Here is a 23,663-nt window from a genome sequence, read left to right as displayed (position 1 = left end):
TAAGGACTAATTCTTCTGCGTTCCCCGTGATCATGGTCTCAGACTTGCAGTCCTATGCTGGAAATGAAGGTGGTGGTCTTGATGAGGTCTTCTTTGGTGCCCCAGAGCTTTTCTGCCAGTGTGGCTCCATAGGGCCACTGCTGCGTCCGTGCATCTTGATACAGGGGGCAGGACTGCAGGATGTGCTCCGGGGTCTAATCGTGTGCGTGTTGACATTGAAACAGCATTTGAAGGACTAATGACTACAGGAGGAAGGTGGCAGAATGATTAAGACCTGTATCTGCCAATACAGTGTCCATGAGACTCTGGGTTTGAATCCCAGTCTCACCCTTTCTCCCAAGTTTGACTGGAAGATCAAACTGAGCATCTAGTCATTCAGATGAGACGATAAACCGAGGTCCCATGCACAGCATGCCTTTGATACACTGAAAAAGAACCCATGGCAACATAAGTAGTGTCCCTTTTCACAAAATTCTGTAGAAGAGTTCCACTCTCATAGGTACACATAGCGCACGTAAAAGAACCCACGGCAACAAAAGGGTTGTTCCTGGCAAAATTCTGTAGAAAAATCCACTTTGATAGGAAAAACAAATAAAACTACACGCAGGAAAAAATACAAAAAAATGGGTGGCGCTGTAGTGTAGTGACACGCTCTCCCTGGGGAGAGCAGCCCGAATTTCACACAGAGAAATCTGATGTGATAAAAAGAAATACAAATACAAAATACAAATATATGCATGCATTCAAGGCCTATGCATGTTGCGTTATGCTGCTGGTCAGGCATCTGCCAAGCAGATATGGTGTAACGTATACAGTTTGTTTGTCTGAACGCAAGGACGTCTCACTGAGAAACTTAAACTGGAAACTGGACTGACAGTCTACATGACCAATGCAGAGATGCCAACCCCTGTCAAGTGTTTGAAGAACAATCAGGAAATTTGGTATGATCATTTTGAGTTTGGTAAGAACACTTGAACTCGAGCCACATCAGCAAATGTACATTTTATCTTCTACAATTACAAACACTTGGGCCTACTTGCAACACTGTGTAACTGTTACGATTAAGCTGATTGCTCCACTGAATGCTGTTTCAATGTCAACACGCACACGATTAGCTGAGCATCATCACGTGAGACCATGTTAAGTAGTAACTGCCTTGGCCTCGTGATCGATCGATCTGGAGTGTCTGGGTAATGTTACGACAGGAAAGCATGTGACCATGCTATGTAGTTGAAAACAAACTAGTCGGAACAATTTTGACGTTGTCGTAATGTCCGAACAAACTGCGATCAAGCGAGACAAAATATGGCGAAATTGTAACTGCTGACATCTCTGTCAATGCCCCCCTACCTGTTTCTTGATGGAGAGCCAGGCGGGCACCTTCCGAGGGTCCTTGCTGATCTTCACCATGTCCAGCTGGGTCTGCAGCTGGTCCAGTGTCTTGTCGTCCAGACCGTTGCCGCACTTGGACACAGTGCAGAAGGTCTTGGTGCCCGGGTCATAGCACCCCATCAGGAAGATCGACATCAGGCCCCCTGGTACCAACAGAGACGTTTTGTGTTGTTACGCTTCTTTGTCACATGACACCAGTGAAATGAGACACACTGTGTTGTGTTTCTTTAGTCACAGTTAACACTAGTGAACAATGACGCTTTGCATTATGCTTCTTTATTTGTATTTGTATTTCTTTTTATCACAGCAGATTTCTCTATGTGAAATTCAGGCTGCTCTCCCCAGGGAGAGCATGTCACTACACTACAGCACCACCCATATTTTTTGTAATTTTTTCCCGCGTGCAGTTTTATTTGTTTTCCCTATCAAAGTGGATTTTTCTACAAAATTTTTGCCAGGAACAACCCTTTTGTTGCTGTGGGTTCTTTTACGTGCGCTAAGTGCATGCTGCACACGGGACCTTGGTTTATTGTCTCATCCGAATGACTAGCGTCCAGACCACCACTCAAGGTCTAGTGGAGGGGGAGAAAATATTGGCAGCTGAGCCGTGATTCGAACCAGCGCGCTCAGATTCTCTCGCTTCCTAGGCGGACGCGTTACCTCCAGGCCATCACTCCACATCTAACACTACTGATTGTTGAAATTTTGCGTTCTGCTTTCTTAGTCACAATTAACACTAGCGAACAATGACATTTTGCATTATGCTCCAGCAGTCATGATCAGTCATGGACAAACTTGTGTGAGTTTTGATATGGTCTGAAACAGTAGCAGAGCGTCCTGGTTTCAGGAAAATTGACACCAGATGTCCAAATCATGCAACTGTGTTTTTCTGTTTGTTTCCACTGCTCACACTGTACATGCAATGCTTCATTTACCTCACCCTTTTTGTAAGGGAAAAAAAAAAAAAATCGACTGGGATGGCAGAAAGGACTAGAGGAAAGAAAGAGAAATGAATTGCCAGCTCATGATATGAATACATGATGGCGTCCTTGCCTTTTTTTTTTTCGCGGGACGGTTGGCCTTCGCCGCTTTGTTCTTTTACGTGCGCTAAGTGCATGCTGCACACGGGACCTTGGTTTATCGTCTCATCCGAATGACTAGCGTCCAGACCACCACTCAAGGTCTAGGCCAAGTTAAGTCTTGCTGTGCTTGTGCCCCAGCGTTGATGCTTCTCGTTCTCTCTCTATTGACTTCTTCCTCCACCACTCGTTTCTTATTCATTTTCTTCACTTTATTTATATCTCAGCTTAGTTTTGTTCAAAACTCATGTATGTTCACGTCTTCTAGTTATGATGACATCCGTCACATATTCAGTATGTACATGTGTCAGGACAGGACTTTATATAAGATTTTCTTGTTGTCCTGTTCATCGCTATCTGTGTCGTATTGTGACATGTTCCAAATAAAATACTGTTTAAACCAAAGAAAGAGAAGGGGAAAAAAACCCTGGAAACAAAAAGAGCCACAGATGAGAGGAAATTACTTGTGAAGAATTTCCAAAAGCCTGGGGTAGTGTACTACTTATAACAAAAAGATGCCCCTGGTATCCCTACAGTAAGAAAGACAAAAAAAAAAAAAAAAAAAAAACGAAGAAAAAGAATATCAGAAAGATAATAAAAGGCATTCCAGGAGATTATACTTCGTGTTTCTTTAAAAAAAAAAAAAAAAAAAGTTTCAAACTATCCTAGTAAGTTGACAATCACTGTGCAGGCATGTCAGTCGCAACCCAGTTCCATCAATCAACTGACATCATAAACACCATGTCCACATCTACCTCATGCTGAAGTGTGGCATGTCATATGCTATACATGCATTTATTCAATAACAGCACAGTACCACAATACACCTTTAGTTGCAAAGGTTACACAGGTACACCTTTGAATAGGTATTTCATTCAGTAACAGGGTGGTGCCACAACACACCTTTGTTGCTGATGTTACACAGGTACACCTTTGAATAGGTATTTCATTCAGTAACAGGGTGGTGCCACAACACACCTTTGTTGCTGATGTTACACAGGTACACCTTTGAATAGGTATTTCATTCAGTAACAGGACGGTGCCATAACACACCTTTGTTACTGATGTTACACAGGTACACCTTTGAATAGGTATTTCATTCAGTAACAGGACGGTGCCACAACACACCTTTGTTGCTGATGTTACACAGGTACACCTTTGAATAGGTATTTCATTCAGTAACAGGACGGTGCCACAACACACCTTTGTTGCTGATGTTACACAGGTACACCTTTGAATAGGTATTTCATTCAGTAACAGGGTGGTGCCACAACACACCTTTGTTGCTGATGTTACACAGGTACACCTTTGAATAGGTATCTCATTCAGTAACAGGACGGTGCCACAACACACCTTTGTTGCTGATGTCACACAGGTACACCTTTGAATAGGTATTTCATTCAGTAACAGGACGGTGCCATAACACACCTTTGTTACTGATGTTACACAGGTACACCTTTGAATAGGTATTTCATTCAGTAACAGGACGGTGCCACAATACACCTTTAGTTGCAAAGGTTACACAGGTACACCTTTGAATAGGTATTTCATTCAGTAACAGGGTGGTGCCACAACACACCTTTGTTGCTGATGTCACACAGGTACACCTTTGAATAGGTATTTCATTCAGTAACAGGGTGGTGCCACAACACACCTTTGTTACTGATGTCACACAGGTACACCTTTGAATAGGTATTTCATTCAGTAACAGGACGGTGCCACAACACACCTTTGTTACTGATGTCACACAGGTACACCTTTGAATAGGTATTTCATTCAGTAACAGGACGGTGCCACAACACACCTTTGTTGCTGATGTTACACAGGTACACCTCTGAATAGGTATTTCATTCAGTAACAGGACGGTGCCACAACACACCTTTGTTACTGATGTCACACAGGTACACCTTTGAATAGGTATTTCATTCAGTAACAGGACGGTGCCACAACACACCTTTGTTGCTGATGTTACACAGGTACACCTTTGAATAGGTATTTCATTCAGTAACAGGACGGTGCCACAACACACCTTTGTTGCTGATGTTACACAGGTACACCTTTGAATAGGTATTTCATTCAGTAACAGGACGGTGCCACAACACACCTTTGTTGCTGATGTTACACAGGTACACCTTTGAATAGGTATTTCATTCAGTAACAGGACGGTGCCACAACACACCTTTGTTACTGATGTTACACAGGTACACCTTAGAATAGGTATTTCATTCAGTAACAGGACGGTGCCACAACACACCTTTGTTGCTGATGTTACACAGGTACACCTTTGAATAGGTATTTCATTCAGTAACAGGACGGTGCCACAACACACCTTTGTTGCTGATGTTACACAGGTACACCTTTGAATAGGTATTTCATTCAGTAACAGGACGGTGCCACAACACACCTTTGTTGCTGATGTTACACAGGTACACCTTTGAATAGGTATTTCATTCAGTAACAGGACGGTGCCACAACACACCTTTGTTGCTGATGTTACACAGGTACACCTTTGAATAGGTATTTCATTCAGTAACAGGACGGTGCCACAACACACCTTTGTTGCTGATGTTACACAGGTACACCTTTGAATAGGTATTTCATTCAGTAACAGGACGGTGCCACAACACACCTTTGTTACTGATGTTACACAGGTACACCTTTGAATAGGTATTTCATTCAGTAACAGGACGGTGCCACAACACACCTTTGTTACTGATGTTACACAGGTACACCTTTGAATAGGTATTTCATTCAGTAACAGGACGGTGCCACAACACACCTTTGTTGCTGATGTTACACAGGTACACCTTTGAATAGGTATTTCATTCAGTAACAGGGTGGTGCCACAACACACCTTTGTTGCTGATGTTACACAGGTACACCTTTGAATAGGTATTTCATTCAGTAACAGGACGGTGCCACAACACACCTTTGTTACTGATGTTACACAGGTACACCTTTGAATAGGTATTTCATTCAGTAACAGGACGGTGCCACAACACACCTTTGTTGCTGATGTTACACAGGTACACCTTTGAATAGGTATTTCATTCAGTAACAGGGTGGTGCCACAATACACCTTTGTTACTGATGTTACACAGGTACACCTCTGAATAGGTATTTCATTCAGTAACAGGACGGTGCCACAACACACCTTTGTTGCTGATGTTACACAGGTACACCTTTGAATAGGTATTTCATTCAGTAACAGGACGGTGCCACAACACACCTTTGTTGCTGATGTCACACAGGTACACCTTTGAATAGGTATTTCATTCAGTAACAGGACGGTGCCACAACACACCTTTGTTGCTGATGTTACACAGGTACACCTTAGAATAGGTATTTCATTCAGTAACAGGACGGTGCCACAACACACCTTTGTTACTGATGTTACACAGGTACACCTTTGAATAGGTATTTCATTCAGTAACAGGACGGTGCCACAACACACCTTTGTTGCTGATGTTACACAGGTACACCTTTGAATAGGTATTTCATTCAGTAACAGGACGGTGCCACAACACACCTTTGTTGCTGATGTTACACGTGTACCTTTCAATAAGAAGTACCATAAACACTGTGCAAACAATGTTTGTTCATTCATGGAGCTGTCACACCAAACCTTTGTTCCCTGTTCCATAGTACGCCCCCAGGACGATGAGGTCTGCCGAGTCAGCCATGCTGCCCTCATGTAGGTAGTCCTTCTTCACCTTCAGCCAGTGTCGCTTCCCTGGCTCATAGATGCCCTGCACACACACACACACAGACACGCACACATACATGCACACACACACACACAAACAGACTCATACAAACACACACTCACATACACACACACATACACAAACATACATACACACACTCACACATGCACACACACACACACACACACAGAGTTACTTTTCCTTCTGTGTTCCTGGGCTGCGACTAGACCTTGAGTGGTGGTCTGGACGCTAGTCATTTGGATGAGACGATAAACCGAGGTCCCGTGTGTCCCCCCCCCCCCCAAAAAAAAATGGATGGTGCTCTCAGTGTAGCGACACGCTCCCCCTGCGGAGAGCAGCCCAAACTTCACACAGAAAAATCTGTTGTGACAAAAAAAATAATAAAACATTACAGTACATGTCTGACTTCTTAACCAGTGTTCACCAGTGACCAGGGTTTGAGGCCCCAATTCAGCACAGTGTTGTATCCTTGGGAAAGGCACTTTCCTCCGATTCCCCCCCCCCCCCCCCACCCATCCAGGTGTGAAAGGGTACCTGGCTTTGGTTCAGGCAGGTGAGAGCAGTGGAAGGAGAGGATTGGGCCCCCGCCTTCCTGTGCTGAGCCCTGGACACAGTGGATATGAGTTCACTGCCTTCCTGTGCTGAGCCCTGGACACAGTGGATATTAGTGCTGAGCCCTGGACACAGTGGATATTAGTTCACTGCCTTCCTGTGCCGAGCCCTGGACACAGTGGATATTAATTCACTGCTTTCCTGTGCTGAGCCCTGGACACAGTGGATAAGAGTTAACTGCCTTCCTGTGCTGAGCCCTGGACACAGTGGATATTAATTCACTGCCTTCCTGTGCTGAGCCCTGGACACAGTGGATATGAGTTCACTGCCTTCCTGTGCTGAGCCCTGGACACAGTGGATATGAGTTCACTGCCTTCCTGTGCTGAGCCCTGGACACAGTGGATATTAATTCACTGCCTTCCTGTGCTGAGCCCTGGACACAGTGGATATGAGTTCACTGCCTTCCTGTGCTGAGCCCTGGACACAGTGGATATTATTTCACTGCCGTCCTGTACTGAGCCCTAGACACAGTGGATATTAATTCACTGTCTTCCTGTGCTGAGCCCTGGACACAGTGGATATTAATTCACTGCCTTCCTGTGCTGAGCCCTGGACACAGTGGATATTAATTCACTGCCTTCCTGTGCTGAGCCCTGGACACAGTGGATATTAATTCACTGCTTTCCTGTGCTGAGCCCTGGACACAGTGGATATGAGTTCACTGCCTTCCTGTGCTGAGCCCTGGACACAGTGGATAAGAGTTCACTGCCTTCCTGTGCTGAGCCCTCAACACAGTGGATAAGAGTTCACTGCCTTCCTGTGCTGAGCCCTGGACACAGTGGATAAGAGTTCACTGCCTTGATGGCCATAAAATGCTGCAGGGTTTCTCACCTTTATCCCAAGTGAACATTTGTGCAGATCTGCTACTACTTTATTCGTTTCATGTGACACTTGCACACAGTCAAACGTCCGTAAAAAATTCTTTAAGCTATGCATATTCAATCGGTCAGGGAAATATGTTCAGTAGGTTTGGTAAATACAAACATACCTGGCTGGATCTCACCTGCTAAAAATTAAACATGGCTGTCTCAATGATGCAGTACAAAAAAAAAAACACAAAAAAAACCCACAACAAAACCCATCACATATGTAAAAGCATGCTCATGGATGCATGTGAACATGTGAGGCACAGAGCTACTGCTGAAGAAGAACAAGATCACAAACCATCCAACTGCATTTCAGTGGAGATGAAGAAAGCAGTTCATCACAAAGTAAGCTACTTCAGCTCTATGCAGATCAGGAAATAGTCATTCATAACCCACTACAAACCTGAATCAGCCTTGAAATGATAAAATATTTCTAACAGTTATCAAATCCGACAATACAACACACACATATTTGAAGAAAAGTTCAGTAGCAAATCATGTACACATATGGAAGGTTTTAGCGTGCTCTAATACTTATATACAAGTGTTATCAACACACACCACACAGACGCACACACAGAGGAAAGCACCCTGTTGAAGCAGAACTCACACTGGCATCTTTGAGCACCAGTCCCTCCAGCCCTTCATCAAACACTTTGTTCATCAGCTTTTGTAGCTCCTCCCCTTTCTGAAACCACCAATCAGCACACACATCAATCACTGTCAATGCCCTGCCCCCATTTTCTAAACCATTGATCTACACACATCAATCACTGTGAATGCCCTGCCCCCATTTTCTAAACCGTTGATCTACACACATCAATCAATGTGAATGCCCCGCCCCCATTTCCTAAACCATCAATCTACAACACACCAAAACACTGTGATTGTCCAAACTCTTTCAGAATCTGCCAATCAGTGAAAAGTGAACATTTTAAATTTCAGTATGAGCAGCTTCTTCCCTTTCTGAATCAGTAGACATCAAACACTCCCCTTTTCTGAAGCCACTACACATTTTAAAAGCTCTGAAACTTGATGTCTCAAGCTCTTCCCCTTTCTCATAACATCAGTCATCACTCTTAAGCCCCTCCTCTTTCTGTAAAATCAATTAAAGAGTTTCAACAAACATGTTGTTTAAGTATGCACAGATGTCTCTGAGTGTGTGTGTGTGTGTGTGTGTGTGTGTGTGTGTGTGTGTGTGTGTGTGTAAGCAAGCTTTGTGTACCCTAACTTATGCATGCTTGTTCATATGTCTGCACACTCATAACTTCAAAATTGAGATCATGAGCCTGTCAAAATGTTCTTGGATGGACCAAATAATAATGAACATTTATACATGTGCTCTATCTCCCTGGCACAGCTTAACAGTTAACATCTCATGTTTGAAAATAACAAAGAGTCTTGATAGATATACATTTTCTTTATATTAAAAAAAAAAAGAAGAAAAAAGTCTCCAGATCCTGAATGTGGTGACCTTGACTGACCTTGATCTTGTGAACCTCGGACAGCATGACCCTGTGCTCTACCTCAGACATGTTCTTCTCCAGGATCTGACGTCGCTCCTTCATCGTCCTGCCCACATCATACAGCAACATCACCACCACCACCACCGCCACTGCTACATCTGACATCACACAGCAACGCTGTCACCACCATCACCACCACCGCCACATCTGACATCACACAGCAACACTGTCACCACCACCACCATCACCACCACCACTGCCACATCTGACATCACACAGCAACACTGTCACCACCACCACCATCACCACCACATCTGACATCACACAGCAACACTGTCACCACCACCACCACCACATCTGATATCACACAGCAACGCTGTCACCACCACCACCACCATCACCACCACTGCCACATCTGATATCACACAGTGACACTGTCACCACCACCACCACTGCCACATCTGATATCACACAGTGACACTGTCACCACCATCACCGCCACATCTGACATCACACAGCAACACTGTCACCACCACCATCACCACCACCACATCTGACATCACACAGCAACACTGTCACCGCCACCACCATCCCCACCACATCTGACATCACACAGCAACACTGTCACCACCACCACCATCACCACATCTGACATCACACAGCAACACTGTCACCACCACCACCATCACCACATCTGACAACACACAGCAACACTGTCACCACCACCACCACATCTGACAACACACAGCAACACTGTCACCACCATCACCACCACCATCACCACCGCTACATCTGACATCACACAGCAACACTGTCACCACCACCACCACCACATCTGACATCACACAGCAACACTGTCACCACCACCGCCACCACCACCATCACATCTGACATCACACAGCAACACTGTCACCACCACCACCACCACATCTGACATCACACAGCAACACTGTCACCACCACCGCCACCACCACATCTGACATCACACAGCAACACTGTCACCACCACCACCATCACCACCGCCACCACCATCACCACCGCCACCACCACCACCACATCTGATATCACACAGCAACACTGTCACCACCACCACCACCACATCTGATATCACACAGTGACACTGTCACCACCACCGCCACCACCATCACCACCACCACATCTGATATCACACAGCAACACTGTCACCACCACCACCACCACATCTGATATCACACAGCAACACTGTCACCACCACCACCACACCATCTGACATCACACAGCAACGCTGTCACCACCATCACCACCACATCTGACATCACACAGCAACACTGTCACCACCACCACCATCACCACCGCCACCACCATCACCACCGCCACCACCACCACCACATCTGACATCACACAGCAACACTGTCACCACCACCACCACCACATCTGATATCACACAGTGACACTGTCACCACCACCATCACCACCACCACATCTGATATCACACAGCAACATCACCACCACCACCACCGCCACATCTGACATCACACAGCAACGCTGTCACCACCATCACCACCACCGCCACATCTGATATCACACAGCAACACTGTCACCACCACCACCACCACCACCACCACATCTGACATCACACAACAACACTGTCACCATCACCGCCACCACCACCACTGCCACATCTGACATCACACAGCACCACCACCAGCACCGCCACATCTGACATCACACAGCAACGCTGTCACCACCATCACCACCACCGCCACATCTGACATCACACAGCAATGCTGTCACCACCATCACCGCCACATCTGGTATCACACAGCGACACTGTCACCACCACCACCACCACATCTGATATCACACAGCAACGCTGTCACCACCACCACCACCATCACCACCACTGCCGCATCTGATATCACACAGTGACACTGTCACCACCACCACCATCACCACCACTGCCACATCTGATATCACACAGTGACACTGTCACCACCATCACCGCCACATCTGACATCACACAGCAACACTGTCACCACCACCATCACCACCACCACATCTGACATCACACAGCAACACTGTCACCACCACCACCATCCCCACCACATCTGACATCACACAGCAACACTGTCACCACCACCACCACCACCACCACCATATCTGACATCACACAGCAACACTGTCACCACCACCACATCTGACATCACACAGCAACACTGTCACCACCACCACCACCATCCCCACCACATCTGACATCACACAGCAACACTGTCACCACCACCGCCACCACCACATCTGACATCACACAGCAACACTGTCACCACCACCACCACCACATCTGACATCACACAGCAACACTGTCACCACCACCGCCACCACCACATCTGACATCACACAGCAACACTGTCATCACCACCAGACATGCCTGCCCCTAAATCCATCAGTACTGCAGCCTTAACTCATTCTACTCCGTATATGGATTAACTTGTACCATGATTACTTCCCCTGTAGACCAGGTACAAGTATTCTCGTACCAATACACTGTTCTGATTTCGTTTATATTCTTGCTTGGTACAGTTAGCATTCTAAACTGAAGCTTTTACAGATTCTGGAAGCATGAAAACGAAACTTTGTTCGACCGATTAAATCTACAATTCTCCATTGATTTTCACCGTGTAAGTGAGCCAATGTGTGTTTTTCTGCAGTGGTCTCATGTACTGCTGGTCACAGGGAGTTGTAGCAGGAATGTAGCTGTGGGGGAAAATGAGTTAAAAAATCAGGAAAAAACCAAAATTATCAGTAACACCACATAACATTTGCTCACTGCAAAAGAACAGCACATATATGGACTGAAACAAAATTTGAAAAAAAAAAAAAAGGTCTGAGCTTATCGCACAGCTAAAGACAATGCTCACACTGATTTTGCCTCATGCAGTTTTATAAACACATGCTCGTCATCACTGCTTGAAGTCTTTACAGTGTAGTTCTCACACATGTTCCTCTTTGTCACCATGTTGGTTTGTCTCACGACCTTTCTGAATTACCGGTTCTGACAGAATGCCCACCCGTGCATGTCTAAGCTGCCATCTGAAGAAATCAGCACTGCCATTTTTTTTTTTTTTTTTTTTTTTTATTGTGGCAGGTCCACTTCCTTTGCGTTCGCTGTGCTTGACTATGCATGTATACATATGTATGTGTACATAACTACATGCATGTATATGAATGTGTATTGTGTGCGCGTGCGTTTATGTAAGTTTGTGCCTGCCTATGTGTGCGTATGTGTTAGGGTAGCTGTTAGATACACATGTATTGTTAAAATGTATGTACGCAGTGTGTGTGTGTGTGTGTGTGTGCGTGTGTCCGTGTGTGCGTGTGTGTGTGTGTGCGTGTGTGTGTGTGTAGTCATATTTTGGTGTGTGTATGTAACACAGATGTAATGTTTTATGTTAACAAAGCGTTTTTGTAAAGCACCTACAGCAGATTTCTGGACAGTGTGCTATATAAGTATCCATTATTATTATCATTCTTATGGAACAGCCACATATATTTGTATGTTGTGATATTTTTGTTGGTTTTCAGAAAGAAATATGAACTTTTTCTTCTTCTTCTTCTGCGTTCACTCGTATGCACACGAGTGGGCTTTTACGTGCATGACTGTTTTTACCCCGCCATGTAGGCAGCCATACTCCGTTTTCGGGGGTGGGCATGCTGGGTATGTTCTTGTTTCCATAACCCACCGAACGCTGACATGGATTACAGGATCTTTAATGTGCGTATTTGATCTTCTGCTTGCATATACACACGAAGGGGGTTCAGGCACTAGCAGGTCTGCACATATGTTGACCTGGGAGATCGTAAAAATCTCCACCCTTTACCCACCAGGCGCCGTCACCGTGATTCGAACCCGGGACCCTCAGATTGACAGTCCAACGCTTTAACCACTCGGCTATTGCGCCCGTCGAAATATGAACAAATCAGGGAGAAGGCATGTCTGGTGCAGCACCACCTGAGGGTCATGGCTTGTATTTCTGAGCATTTCAATACCTTGGAGAACTGAAAATACTTCAGACAGACACCACCTGAGGATTGTGGCTTGTATTTCTGAGCATTTCAATAGCTTGGAGAACTGAAAATACTTCAGACAGACAGGCACTTCACATTTCAAGACAGCAGTTGTTACTTTCCTCACTGCAACACTGTTTCAATCTGTCTTTTTTTTTTTTTATTTTTTTTTAATCTCCTCTGTTCCTATCCTTCACTCTTTCATTTTCTGCTGTTGTGTTCTTTTCTTTTTTTTACTGTCTCTGACCCATCTTTCCCCTCTATCCATTCTTTCTTTCTACTGTCTCTCTCTCTCTCATTGTTTCTCCACACTATAATTTTTGGGAAGGGACTGGGTACTCACTTTTCCATGAGGTTGTTGTCATTGATCAGGAGGCAGTCAAAGACAAAGAGACACACTTTGGCATCAGTGAACGCCGCTTTCTGTAACAATACAGGGTGGGCGGGGGAATTGTCTTGCTTTCTAAAAAATAGTAGATAACTGTTTCAGTTTCAGTAGCTCAAGGAGGCGTCACTGCGTTCGGACAAATCCATATACGCTACACCACATCTGCCAAGCAGATGTCTGACCAGCAGCGTAACCCAACGCGCTTAGTCAGGCCTTGAGAAAAAAAAGAAGAAGAAAAAAAAAATATATATCTAGATAACAACTGATCAGCAATTATTGTTATCTGCAACAAGCAGGATCACTCTGTTTTAAAAAACAACAAAAAACAAACATGTATGTCTTTGTAGTATATGCACTTATGTTCCCACACACACATCATGAAACTCCTGCCCACTCTCCTCTATATCTAAATCATTGACTCAGCCCCACAACACTCATTCACTTAGCTAGCTATATTCACGTTTTTCCAACAGTCTCTCTCTTAAACACATGTGCATCACAGCAAACAAAAACATGCTTCTATCTCTGACTGATATGTTCTATTACAAGCATAAAAACACAGTGTACATTTTTGTTTCGTCATCAGAATCCTAACAGAAAACTGCATACACATCCCCCACTTCATCATATGCACCCTCAGAATGCTGAAGGACAGAAGATTGCCGGTCTCCTTGCACACACACAGACACAGACACACACACATGCATTATAACACATAAACACATACTCAGCCATGTATTACTAAGTCTACACCCACACATATTATACACATGCAGGCAGACACACATGCACAAATACCCACACACAAATACCAACACACGTGCATACACACAGAGACAAAAAGCAAACACAAACACAACACAGACACACACCCAACACACACACATATCAATTTGCAGAAGGCCAACACACAACACAGACAGATTAACTGAAGACGGACAGACAGACAGATACACACACACACAAAATATATATCAACAAGCAGAAAGTCAACTAACTATACACACAGAGAGACCAACAAACACAAAACACAAAACACACACACACACACACACACAAAACACACACATAGAACACACACACACACACACAAAACACACACACACATAAACACACACATAGAACACACACACACACAAAATATATATCAACAAACAGAAAGTGACTAACTATACACACAGAGAGACCAACAAACACAGAACACACACACACACACACACACACACAGAACACACACACACACACACACACACACACACACAGAACACACACACACACACCAAATATATATCAACAAGCAGAAAGTTGACTAACTATACAAACAAAGAGGCCAACAAACACAACACACACACACACACACACACACACACACACACACACATAAACACACACATAGAACACACACACACACACAAAATATATATCAACAAGCAGAAAGTCAACTAACTATACACACAGAGAGACCAACAAACACAATACACACACACACACATAAACACACACACACACACACACCAAATACATATCAACAAACAGAAAGTGACTAACTATACACACAGAGAGACCAACAAACACAGAACACACACACACACACACACACACACACACACACACACACACACACACACAGAACACACACACACACCAAATACATATCAACAAGCAGAAAGTTGACTAACTATACACACAAAGAGGCCAACAAACACAAAACACACACACACACACACACACACACACACACACACCCAAAGAGAGCAATGCCCTATCGCTCACTTTATGGACGCCCAGTGTGCCGAAGGGCAGAGGGTTTCCTGTCTCCTTGTACACGCACACACACACACACACAGAACACACACAAAACCCAAACACACACATACACACACACACAGACACAAACACAGACACACACACACCCAAAGAGAGCACTGCCCTATCGCTCACTTTATGGACGCCCAGTGTGCCGAAGGGCAGAGGGTTTCCTGTCTCCTTGTACACGCACACACACACACACACATACACAAACACACACAGACACAAACACAGACACACACAACACACACAACACACCCAAAGAGAGCACTGCCCTATCTCTCACTTTATGGACGCCCAGCGTGCCGAACGGCAGAGGGTTTCCCGTGTTGGTGTCCACCAGCAGAACCTCAGCGTCCAGAATCAGGTCGTTGCCTGTTGGGAACGCTTTCGGGATGTAGTCCTTGAAATGGGCCACCTGAACACACACACAATCAACCAATCAATCAAATCAACAAAACTTGATTAATCCACAAGGAAATTAACTTGTGCAATCACAGGCTCGTTGTAAACACCAACATAAAACGATCATGTGCAACACAAAAAGAGATTAAAACTGTTTAAATAAGAATTCCCACAAGCTGACAATAGACTATAACAAACCTGCACACACACATTCACTCACACACAAACACACACACCACGCACCCATACACAGTTTCACTGCGTTCAGACAAATCCATATACGCTACACCACATCTGCCAAGCAGATGCCTGACCAGCAGCGTATCCCAGCGCGCTTAGTCAGGCCTTGAGGGAAAAAACACACCAAAAAACAAAACAAAAAAACCCTAATAATAATATGTATAAGGCGCAAAAACTTGATAAAGTCAACTATAAGCGTACAAAAAAAAACAAAAAAAAACAACAACAAAAAAAAAAGAAAAAAAAAAGATCATAATAAAATAAATAAATAAATAAAAAAAATAAATAAAAAAGACAACAATGATGATAAATAAGCACACTGCACACACACAAATAGTAAGTACATATACACATATACATGTACACACACATACATATTCAAACACTCACAATGTATACCCACACACTTGCACGCACACACGCAAACAAGCACATTGACATACACAACGACATATTTACAAACACACCACCTAATGTTCACATACACACATGTACACACACACCCATCTATGTAAACATCCACACACGCACACACATGTGTACGCATATTGTAATGACGGAAAAAATGAGAGAAAGAGAAAAGTAAAAAGAATCAGAGAAACAGGAAGAGCCAATCACACAGAACAAAAACAAAACACGACACATGGGCAGGAGTGAAGAATTGTCTGTCTGTCTGTCTTACTGTCCATCTGTCTGTCACACACACACACACACACACCACACATACAAAGACACTCACACATCACAGATACACAAAACACACACACACACACACACATCAATATAAACCCAACCTTATGGGCCAGAACTGGCTTGAGGCTGCGGCTGAAGTAACGGAACTCGGACCCCCTCTTGTGCACCTGCACCCTCTCCCCGTCGTACTTGATCTCAGCGAAGATTCCGTTGGGACATTTCTTGAAGGCGTACTCCACTGACTTACATGCCTCTGCCTGCAACATTTCAGATCATTACAGGAGACTGTGGATAAGAGGACATTTCTGGCACAGAATTTCCAGGAGGTGGGCATACTAATTACACCGAAAAAAGCCCCCATCATCCCCATGGGAGAATTCCAGAGAGTTCCAGGACAAGATGGCTGTCAGCCATCAGTTTGCTTGCTCTCGAAAAGGACTAAAACTGATACAAGCTTCACATCAAATTATGGTGCTTAGAGCCTCGCCCACCACTAAGGCCATGTTAACCTCTTGACTGCTTTGTTGATGTATGGCGTACGTCATGAACTGTCGCTCACCAATGCTGTATTGACGTGCTACGTACGTCATGATACAACGTTCTCAGTTTATGGCCTCGCACTGCAGAAAACAATGCTAACCATTAAATTAGCTCCCCTGAGAGCTCTTTCTCTCCTGAGTACCATAAACTAAAAATATTCAGCTCACTGTCATATTTATGGCAAAAATTTTGCAAGTTTGTATGAAGTTCAAACTGTGTGTGCAAAGCCATGGCTGCATGCAGACAAACCCCAACACCTGAACAAGTACCGGAAGAAATATTTCAAGATGCAAACAGAAGAGATGAAGATTTTGGACCAAATGAGATAGAACTGCATGAAGATGATGCCAGTGACCACGATTTTGACATGGCGGGGGGGTGGAAGTGGGGTTTGCACCTCGAAACTGAAGAAGAAGCTACACTGATTCAAGATGCAGGTGGGTGTTCACCAGGTTTGTCAGTTTATCATATGTCTGGCATCATATGCATCAGTGGAGTGATGGCCTAGAGGTAACGCGTCCGCCTAGGAAGCGAGAGAATCTGAGCGCGCTGGTTCGAATCACGGTTCAGCCGCCGCTATTTTCTCCCCCTCCACTAGACCTTGAGTGGTTGTCTGGACGCTAGTCATTCGGATGAGATGATAAACCGAGGTCCCGTGTGCAGCATGCACTTAGCGCATGTAAAAGAACCCACAGCAACAAAAGGGTTGTTCCTGGCAAAATTCTGTAGAAAAATCCACATCGATACGAAAAACAAATAAAACTGCATGCAGGAAAAAAAGAAAAAAAATGGGTGGCGCTGTAGTGTAGCGACGCGCTCTCCCTGGGGAGAGCAGCCCGAATTTCACACAGAGAAATCTGTTGTGATAAAAAGAAATACAAATACAAATACAAAATATGCACGGAAGATGACTGACCAGCATGGGCAGGACGGGAGTCATGAGGGAGGCCTTGATGCTGAGGCTCTTGGTCAGCCCCGGCTTCCCTGTCTCCCTGGCCTCCACCCTGTGCTTCACCACGCGCTCCACCACACCACGCAAGTCACGTGATGCCTGAAAGGCTGCATAGGCGTTGGGGTCAAGGCCGTCCAAACTGCCAATCAAAACACCAACACATTTTTCTGTAAGATTTTTTTGTTTTTTTTGGTTTGTTTTTTTGGTGGAGAAACTGAAGAATGAACAGTTCTTGATAATTATGTTATGATTTACACTTAAAAAACAACAACACAATTTTCTGTAAGACTTTTTTTTGGGGTGGAGAAATTGAAGAATGAACAAACAATTTTTGATAATTATGTTATGACTGCCCTCGTTTTCACCCTTTTTCATGAATTTCTTGTTTATATCATTAATTCCAGCTTTTTCCCCATTTTCCAAACATCCAAACATATCTTGTTTATATTGTGAATCACCTTTCTTTCCACCTTCTTCAAACATTTCTTGTTCATCAGTATTTTATTTGTATCCTTTGCTATCATACCATATTTTCATCACCCCTAAACTTGTCATCTGTGAGTTCACCAAATTTTCGGTCAAAGTAAAGAGGTAGCATGCTGTATAATAAAACTTTCTCCTTCAAAACTTTGTGAATTAAACTTTTCCCCTCTGTGTTATGAACAAACTTACCAGTTAACCATCTTCCAAGAAAATTCATTAATCATCTGCCATAATTTATTTTTAAAAGCGAAGATATTCATTGCGTAACATACCTAGAGAGTGGGACAACTATTCTTTGACAAAAATATACCCTCTGCAACTCAGCAGCAGCAGAAGGGGTCAGGAAGGGTTTCCAGATGAGAGAAATGTACAGTGTGACGTTAACCTTCAAACAGCTTGCCGATACACCGGTCGTGGTGATCACTTACATGTGTTTGGCCCCGGCGTTGATTCTCAAGTCATGCTTGATCAGGCGTATCACCATCTTCAGGTCGTTGGCTGTGCACCTGGTACAAGAAACACACAACCTCAGTATTCCCAAGCTTTACTCAGTGATTAACTCTCTCCATACGAACGGCGAAAGAGACGACGTTAACAGCGTTTCACCCCAATTACCATCATCAAAATATTGCAAGTGGAAGGCTCTTATACTGAAGAGGTGAATGTTGACAAAGAATACCAAAATTCTGACGACAGAAGTTAAAGGTTGGGTCATTCAGACACCCACTGGACATCCGAGGGGTCTGTGTAGAGGAGAAGAGAGGACTGGCCGTACTGAGTGAGTTAATATGGATATTTATATAGCACATATCTTCAGTTAGATACCAAGCTCTACACACTTTACAAACCTAGAGTCATTTGCCCAACAGGCTGCCTTCTTGGGTAGACCTGACTGACAGCTACCTTCCAGTGCTCATCAGTCGTTCACCGTGTCATTCAGTCACAAGAGCGTGCATGCACAAACACACACACACACACACTCGCATACATACATACAAACACACACACATTAGACAAATACAAGATGTTACAGACATGGTCTTGTTATAGTTAAAGATGTATGAATGTTTGCTTCAGTCCAGCTGGACATTTGCTGTAATCTTTGTTTTTAACAAGTTTACAATTTACCATGTACTACGTTTTCATTCATTCATATGTGGATTAAATTTTGTCTAAAATCACACTACATGAACTGATGTTAACCTGAAGAACACACACACACACACACACACACACACACACACATATATATATAATCTGAGTGGATTTTACAAACAAGCTTCTGTTATCTATCTCATCTACAGAATATCCAACAGCTAAGGATCAGTTATTTCTTTCTAAAAATGGTCAGGACAGTTTTCAAATGCAGTTCAATTACAAATTCTTTCAAAGCCAACACGATAAACGTAATATTACTTCCAGGTCTGATTAAAATAGAAGGTCAAATAAAAATCATCATTCTCAGACAATGCCTGATAACCAAGGTCTGTACAGGTTCACAACACACACAGGCAGGCAGCCACATTGGGGAGAAGTCTTGTCAGTGTTACCTGATAACAAACTGTTCCCCTTCCAGCACTGGTCACCTCTTGTAACAACAGACATGTGCCTGAGGCAGAGATTGGATGACAAGAGATTAACAATCTAACAGAAATGAGATGGAGACTGGATGTCAAGAGATTAACAATCTAACAGAACAGACAGAGGTAGAGACTGGATGTCAAGAGATTAACAATCTAACAGAAATGAGATGGAGACTGGATGATGAGAGATTAACAATCTAACAGAACAGAGGTGGAGACTGGATGTCGAGAGATTAACAATCTAACAGAACAGAGATGGAGACTTGATGTCAAGAGATTAACAATCTAACAGAACAGAGATGGAGACTTGATGTCAAGAGATTAACAATCTAACAGAACAGAGATGGAGACTGGATGTCAAGAGATTAACAATCTAACAGCTAGACAGTTACAGAGCATAGGCAAAGACTGGATGTCGAGAGATTAACAATCTAACAGAACAGAGGTGGAGACTGGATGTCGAGAGATTAACAATCTAACAGAACAGAGGCGGAGACTGGATGTCGAGAGATTAACAATCTAACAGAACAGAGGTGGAGACTGGATGTCGAGAGATTAACAATCTAACAGAACAGAGGCGGAGACTGGATGTCGAGAGATTAACAATCTAACAGAACAGAGGTGGAGACTGGATGTCGAGAGATTAACAATCTAACAGCTAGACAGTGACAGAGCATAGGCAAAGACTGGATGACTGGAGATGAACAATATCTAAGAGAGCGACATTCTAACAACTGTTGCCCTTGAGGTGGGGTTGTCTGCAGGAGCGACTCACTTGACGGCGATTTTGGTCAGCACCCGCTGCTGGTCCTCCTCCTTGGTGAACTGCGACAGCTTGGTGAGCAGAGCGTCCACCTGTGTCACACAGTATTGCATTGTACTGCTTTTATTGTGCTGCGTTGTAATGTCTTGCACTGCATTGTGTTGTTTTGTGTTGTTTTGTGTTGTATTGCATTGCACTGGACTTTGCTGTACTGTGCTGTGTTGTGTTGTAATACACTATGTCACAACAGAGTGCTCTGTGTGGAATTCAGGCACCACTCCCAGGGGAGAAAGAGTATAGCCACAGTACAGCGCCACACTTTTTTTTTCCCTTCTTTTCTTCTGTCTACAAGTGTATTTGTTTTACAATAACTGATTTTTCCACAGAATTTCGCCAGGGATAACCCTTTTGTTGCTATGGGTTCTTTTACATGTGCTGAGTGCATGCTGCACAATGGCTCTTCGTTTATTATCTCAATGTTTAACTGCTAAACTACACTCCTGTCCCCTCCCCCACAACCTGCCCCCTTTTGCTGTGAATCCAATGGAAAGTTTCAGTTTGTTTAGTCTCTCAAGGAGGTGTCACTGCGTTCGGACAAATCCATATACACTACACCACATCTGCTCGGCAGATGCCTGACAGCAGCATAACCCAACACACTTGTCAGGCCTTGAGTGCATGCATATATATTTGTGTACCAACCAGAGTGGATTTCTTTTTACATAATTTTGCCAGAAGACAACACTTTTGTTGCCATGGGTTCTTTTCAGTGCACCAAGTGCATGCTGCACACAGGACCTTGGTTTGTGTGGTTTGTCCGTTGGGATCGACGAGGACCATCTAGTCATCCTGGAGGTGGGTGGGTTGGGCTCTGTGGGTGCGCAGATGACTGGTCAGGCCAATCCGCGCCCGGAAGGTTCTGACGCAGTGTGGACAGGGGATGGTGGCGGCTGTCGGGGACTTGCTGGCACTGCTTTTCCTGGCCTGTCTGCGTTGCTCTGCTGCAGCGATTCTGTTGGCCTCACAGGATTTGGCGCCTTTGTGGACAGCTGAACGCCACTTTGGTCTGTCCATTGCATTCAGCTCCCATGTGTCGTGGCTGATGTTGAAGGCCTTCAGAGAAGCTTTCAGGACCTCGGTTCATTGTCTCAGCCAAAGACGCTCAGTTTGATTTTCCAGTCTAACTTGGGAGAAAGGGCGAGAGCGGAGTTCAAACCCAGATCCTCACCTACACTTTGTTGGCACATAAGTGCCTTAACCACTCTGCCACCTTCCTCTTACTGTGTGTCAGCGTTGAACCTTACCTCTTGCAGGCTGAGTGCACTCTTCTTGGCCGGCATCAACAGCTTGCTGCTCTCAAACGATACCCGGACTGTCTCCGCCACGTCACCCTGTGCAGAACAAAGGTACAGACTGTCAGTGACATCCACTGAAGACAGGGATTTGTAGGACACATGACAGCACGGTGGGCAGGTCTATCCATGGTGGGAAATCAACACACAGTTTTCAGTTCTTTTAAGAAAAATATGGATGTTTCAGCTGGTGTACAAGCACACATGTGTCTGTGAGAGAGAGAGAAAGACAGAGACAGAAAGAGACAAACAGAGGTGTGTGGATGTGTGTGTTTATGTATGTGTGAGTGTGTGACAGAATGTTTGAACTGAATATGTGTGGGTGTGACTGTATGCATGAGTACGTGCAAGCACAGGAATATGTGGAAAGTGTTAAAATCAGAGGTGTGTTTCTGTACTTCACTGTATCCACATCTATAGATACACAACTATGTGTAATCCTTTCCTGCACTTCGGTTTACATTATTTTTCTTCATCAATATGAATAAAACAATCAAACAGAACTCAAAACTGCTTACCAGATAAAGGGGGAAATCCTACTCCTACATAAAAACCCTCATTCATATTCATGAATAAAAATACCAGCTGAGAAGTAGTAGACTGTCTTGCATACATTTTATTCTTGCTCTACAATCTGACACTCTAACATGTAAAATATCACCAAGTACAATTCATTCAAAACAATTTTATGAACAGCACATACTTGAAGGTGAAATAAAAAGTGGAATACGTACCTGATCCAGATCCTCAATCATTTCTTGTAAATCTGTACCAAATATCTGAAAGAAATAAAAGTTAGCAATAAAAATACTGTAAAACTGACAGACCATGAAAACTTGAACACAGCATGTGTCACTGAAATATTTACTGTACATACATACATGTACCTTCAAGCAAGTAAACATCAGTTTACAAACAAACGTAAGAAAGAAATAGAAGTTGGTAATAAAATTACTGTACAACTGACAGAGATGAAAACTTGAACACAGCATGTGTCACTGAAATATTTACTGTACATACATATATGTACCTTCAAGCAAGTAAATATCAGTTTATAAACAAACGTAAGAAAGAAATAAAAGTTGGTAATAAAAATACTCTACAACCGACAGAGATCATGAAAACTTGAACACAGCATGCATCTTACTTACACACACACACGTGCCCGCTCATGCGCACACACACACATACAAACACACTCCTTCTGTCAGACCCCAACACACTTCTACTTTGACACACACTCAACCTTCACCACTTTCACACACATGCAA

General features: G+C 43.9%; 1 protein-coding gene across 3 annotated transcripts in view; it reads right to left on the bottom strand.

Annotated features, from left to right (window-relative positions):
* Nucleotides 1-23,663, bottom strand: part of LOC143287674 (DNA ligase 3-like) — a 41,422-nt gene that overhangs the window by 12,881 nt on the left and 4,878 nt on the right. For all 3 annotated transcript variants that reach the window (XR_013055986.1, XM_076595854.1, XM_076595855.1), the window contains exons 6-17: nt 23,127-23,171; nt 22,345-22,431; nt 21,053-21,132; nt 19,123-19,200; nt 18,176-18,350; nt 16,821-16,976; nt 15,668-15,799; nt 13,528-13,607; nt 9,162-9,249; nt 8,288-8,365; nt 6,097-6,220; nt 1,351-1,535 (exon numbers count right to left, since the gene is read on the bottom strand). Coding sequence is in view for 2 of the 3 variants with exons in the window: in XM_076595854.1 (XP_076451969.1) it covers nt 1,351-1,535; nt 6,097-6,220; nt 8,288-8,365; nt 9,162-9,249; nt 13,528-13,607; nt 15,668-15,799; nt 16,821-16,976; nt 18,176-18,350; nt 19,123-19,200; nt 21,053-21,132; nt 22,345-22,431; nt 23,127-23,171 (1,308 nt within the window). In the remaining variant the exon portion in view is untranslated. The remainder of the gene's footprint in view (nt 1-1,350; nt 1,536-6,096; nt 6,221-8,287; nt 8,366-9,161; nt 9,250-13,527; nt 13,608-15,667; nt 15,800-16,820; nt 16,977-18,175; nt 18,351-19,122; nt 19,201-21,052; nt 21,133-22,344; nt 22,432-23,126; nt 23,172-23,663) is intronic.

The sequence above is a fragment of the Babylonia areolata genome, chromosome 11, assembly GCF_041734735.1.
Source record: "Babylonia areolata isolate BAREFJ2019XMU chromosome 11, ASM4173473v1, whole genome shotgun sequence".
NCBI classification, from domain to species: domain Eukaryota; kingdom Metazoa; phylum Mollusca; class Gastropoda; order Neogastropoda; family Buccinidae; genus Babylonia; species Babylonia areolata.
The sequence above is the reverse complement of the archived record's forward strand: the minus strand, read 5'-3'. Positions and strand labels throughout refer to the sequence as shown.